Source organism: Brachyistius frenatus, unplaced genomic scaffold, assembly GCF_029030835.1.
Source record: "Brachyistius frenatus isolate BFR_SWC_R1_liver_20210118 unplaced genomic scaffold, ASM2903083v1 Contig_35, whole genome shotgun sequence".
In the NCBI taxonomy this organism is placed as follows: domain Eukaryota; kingdom Metazoa; phylum Chordata; class Actinopteri; family Embiotocidae; genus Brachyistius; species Brachyistius frenatus.
In genome coordinates, this window is record NW_027210634.1 from 3,100,001 (window position 1) to 3,104,840 (window position 4,840).

The window sequence follows — 4,840 nt, forward strand, 5'->3', positions numbered from 1 at the left end:
GTGAAAAGTTTTGCATACACTACACATTACAGGAAGATATTTAATAATATATGTTTTTTTTTTTTGTTTTTTTTTAAAGAAGAGTAGGGAACGAGATCGAGAAAAAAAATGAAACTGCAAGGGGGGAATATGCGGACCTTGGCGTGCTGCACGTCGGGGAGCCGGCGGCTCCGACCCGCTGGATCCCCGACGTACAGTTTTAATTTATATCTTTTTTTTTTTGTTTGTTTTTGTATTTCTATTTTACATGCATTTCTTTCTTTCTTTCTTTGTTCATTTATTTATCTGAGAAGAACGGATTATTAATATGAATATATAAATGTAATTTAAAAAAAAAAAAGTGATTTAAACATGATTTACAGCCTGGAAAAGCAAACACACTTGCTGGAAACACACCTGAGGGAAACATATGGTGGGAGTCCACGCCCTTGTGTCCCAGCACGGGAATGAAAAGGACAGAGTTGCGCAACACTTCCTTTGACTTCACAACCGCAAGTGTCATTATATTGTGTGTAGGCGTGGTTACACCTTTACAGCTCTGCTTTAAACTAGACGTGCAGAAGCCAAGAGTCAAAGTATGACAGCGCTCTGACAACCACAGTGTACGTTCATTCTTCCAGAGACTTTCTACCCGAACGACGATGCTGCAGTGGAGAAAACAACGGGACGAGCGGGGGGAGTGCAACAGGGCGGTGGTGGTGTCCGTGGTCCGGTTCGACCCCGGGGTGGAGCTGAGCGGGAGACTGGGAGCCAAGAGGGACTCCAAGAAGATCCACCGCACCCTCAGCAAGCTGGGCTTCAAGGTGGAGCTGTACGACGACCTGACCGGTGACGAGATCTACGAGCTGTTCTTCAAAGGTAACGTCTGGTTCCAGCAGACCAGCAACACTTTTTATCCTGCACATCAGGTCAAAAATATAGAAATATATCTGTTACTGTGCAGAATCAGCTTCTTTTACGTGAACAATAACAAATTAATTCTCCACCGCACACATTTTGTGTCACAACAGCTTAAATTCAGCTGCATGTGAACTATTTTTTTTAAATTTTTTTTTACATTTCTTTATGTTTTGAAATATTTCCAAATGCCTCCTGCAGTGCACGCAACTCTTGTGCAGCCAAACTGGTTTGAAAAGTGTCAAATAAATCGCTCTAATATAAGATTTAATTCATAAAATCTAGTGTTTTCCTTCGATTGGGATCCCCTGCCCTTCCTGAAAGATACACGTCTCAGTAAAAATCTAGTATATGGCTGGACCCTGTGTGAAGCTGGAGGGCTTTTATTTTGAAAACCCTTTATAACTGTTGCTGTCAAGCTGAAAATGTGGTATTTACTTTATTTACCTAATTTATGTTCATCCGTTTGTTTCCAGGTCAGCGTGAGAGTCTCTGCTGCGTTTGTGTCCTCTGACCTCTGCGTAGCTCACTTGTTTTTTTTCCAAAATGTGTTTCTATGCTGCTGTGATAACAACTTTGTGAGACTGATGAAGTCTAAACTCTAAGTCGAAGTTAATCGATCGCGTTGATAGCGTCGTTCTCTCGGACAGGCTGAAGAGATGGATCTCCAAATATACTGCGTACGGGAAGCGCTGCATATTGTTCGAACCTTCCGCGATCTCAGAACCGGGTCGCGGGCTACTGGTAGCTCTAGAGCCTACTCAGTGACCCCTATATCACATAGAAACTCTTCAGTGACCCGTAAAACCTCCTCAAGAGCCTTAACATGTTACAGGACCTCAAGAACATTCTCGCGGACCATAAGAACCTCTTAAAGTACCGGTAGAACCTCTTCAATGGCCACAATATCCTCCTCAAGGACCTCTAAAGTCTCCACAGCGACGCCTGGAATCTCCCAAAAGTCACCTAGGTCAGCATTATTGACGTTCACTGACAACGTGTCTTTACATAAAACAAATTACATAACTGCTTCAGTGTTTGTTTTAAACCCGACGGACGTTCAGGTGGAGTTTTACAGCTGTTTTATCTCAAATAGATAAAACTGTCAGATGATTATGATTAGAGGCCGTCCTATTGTTCATCTCTGTGAGCAAAAAATAAAGACAATAAGCGATGAAACCTGTTTGTGCCTGAAGGTTTCTGTCGACACCGTCGAGAGTAAATATGAGTGCACTGTAATAGAGGCGTACCTGCAGTGAGCTCATGTGTACCTTATGTTCTGTCTTGTGCAACCCATTTCTTATGTGTCTCTGCATGACTGTATAATGACTGTGTGAAGTGCATAATTAACGTGTCTGCTTGTGTTTGTGCTGCAGAGAGCAGGAGGCCCGTGAAGGATTGTTTCCTGGCCGTCCTGTCGTCTCACGGGGAGGAGGGCTGCGTGTTCGGCGCCGACGGCCAACCTGTCCAACTGTCTCGGATCTTCTCGTACTTTGACAACGAACACATGGAGGAAAAGACCAAAGTGTTCCTCATACAGGTGGGTGGCGGGGAGGAGAGGAGCCTTTTGAGTCATGTTGAGGGGATAAAATGATCTGTTTCCTTGACGACCCGAGATACTGAAGACGTTGTCCCGCTGCTGTCTCTGCAGGCGTGTCGCGGAGCCGCTCTGGACGATGGAGTGGAGGTGGATTCAGCTGGTGATACCACAGAGAGCAGCTTCTCACAGCAACTCTCTATTCCTGTGGATACAGCAGTAATGTACGCCACAGTCCTAGGTAAGCACCCGGCCCTCCAGCAGTTACACCACTAGAACCAACCTCAACAGACCCTAGAACCATCTCAGGGACCAGTAGAACCTCTTCAACAACCCATAAACCTTCCCAGTGACCAATAAAACTATCTTAACTACTCTGAAACCTCCTCAAGGACTTTTTGTGACCACCAGAATCTCATAACCCTCGTGTTGTCCTCGGGTCAAAATGACCCGCAGCTGTGTTCAACCAAGTTCTATTTTATTTCTATATTTTTATATTTTTTGGGATGATTGGTCATCATTCTTTAAAGAAACCCTCACAGCCTCCTTGTCACCAATGATCCCAAAAAATATGAAAATAAAATAGAAATTGGTTGAACACAGCTGCGGGTCATTTTGACCGAAGGACAACACGAGGGTTAAAGGATCCCTGGAACCTGTTTACCCAACACTAGACCATTGGCATATCCTACAGAACAGGTAGAACCTCCAAAAGCACCTCCAGAACCTTCTTATTTACAAGTTAATCTCTTAACCTATATATAGAACCAACTCATTGTTTACCAGATCCCCATAAAGTACCCCAAAGGACCTTCTTCGTGATTCATTTAAACCTCCTAAATGACCCGTAGAACCTCTTCAGTGACCATTAACCTCCCAAACACCCATTATGACCTTTTTACTGATCAGTACAACTCCCTAATGGACATGAAAATGACGGTAGACACTACAATCGTTAACGTTCAAAACTTTGAATATTTCCCAGAGACCAGAAATGTTTAAATATCCGTGTCTGACCTCCGCTCCCTCCGTCCTCTCCATCAGGTTACGGAGCTTTCATGCACCAAGCAGAGGGATCCATCTTCCTGCAGACTTTCTGCTCTTTGCTGGAGGAGGAGGGCAACCGTAACCTGGAGCTGACCCGCCTGATGACCCGCCTCTCCCACAGGGTGGCGTACAACTTCCAGGCCAAAGGTCGCTCGCTGGGTGGGAAGAAAGAGATGCCGTGCCTGCTGACGCGACTGACCAGAGAGGTGTTCCCGTTCGCGGAGCCGGCGGAGGACAGCGGGGCCGCGGGAATCTCGGCCACGTCACTGGTCGGCACCGAGATCACCAGAACACGGACTCCTTCCATCAGTTAGACTGCAGCGAACGCGATTGACTGTACGAGGACAAAAATTGTGAGCAGGAATGCAGACAGATAACATATCAGCAGGTTGCTTGTGGGTATTTTCACCGCAGTAACAACCCGGGTTGTAATTTCCTCACGCTGTCGGACTTCCTGTAAAAAAAAAAAATCTTTTGAGGAAAATGCTTGAAATATTGTGCGCATACTGTACACACCTGTCATATGTTTAAACGTGAACGTTTTATGAAATGCCCCCGTGTGTTTATGTATTAATGAACAGTAAATGTAACTTTATCTTTTTATTGGAGCAGCACGAATAGACTTTGTGCACTTCGTTTGCAGTTTTCATTGACCTCAGTGAAAATGAAAGTCGATCATGCACACCTGGTGCTCAAAACAAAACCGAAGGCGGGTAATCAAAAGCCTTCCTTCAGCCTGTCGCATTACCTTACGACCTGCTGACTGGTGAGTTTTGCAGGCTGCTTTGACAACCACCTGATCGTAAAAGTATGATTGTTACGATAACGCCCCCGGATTACAGACTGATACGATCGTAAATCTCCGTTTATCTCTCCACTCCTTTACCCGTCACGCGATTCACAAACACGGACGCAAGAGCTCGACACGTAGGCATGTGCACGAGTTAAAATGTCTTAGACAAAAACGAAAGGAAACAAGGATGTAAAAGCACCCGGATAGGCCGTAAGGGCAGAGGGCAAATGGAAATAAACCCTGTATGTATGTAGGTGGCTGAAATGGGAATTAGGAACAGGTGAGCAGGTGAGTGGGAGTGTCGGAGGGCCTGAGATGACAGCACGATTGGAACATGCATACAACAGACTAAAAAAACAACAACAACAAAAAACACGATCCATGAAACTCAGAGACCCTCGAGGGCTTGTTGGGGAACGTAACCCTCCCAGCCCAAGAGGGACTCTGCGAGGTCCTGCTTAATGGCGGCTGGCGTGTCGGGGTCTGGAGGTGGGCTGCAGAGGTCTTTCTTTGACTGACTTAACTTGATGCGAGTGACGTGGAACCGTTAGGTCGATTCTTTGGGG

At 45.5% G+C, this 4,840-nt stretch overlaps 1 protein-coding gene across 1 annotated transcript; it reads left to right on the plus strand.

The window, feature by feature from the left end:
• The first annotated feature begins 447 nt into the window (after positions 1-447).
• Positions 448-4,081, plus strand: LOC138622194 (caspase-7-like). Its single transcript, XM_069700777.1, has 4 exons — positions 448-858; positions 2,274-2,437; positions 2,549-2,675; positions 3,479-4,081. The coding sequence occupies exons 1-4, from the start codon at positions 642-644 to the stop codon at positions 3,793-3,795; spliced, it is 825 nt and encodes a 274-aa protein (XP_069556878.1). The 5' UTR covers positions 448-641; the 3' UTR covers positions 3,796-4,081.
• The last annotated feature ends 759 nt before the right edge of the window (positions 4,082-4,840 follow it).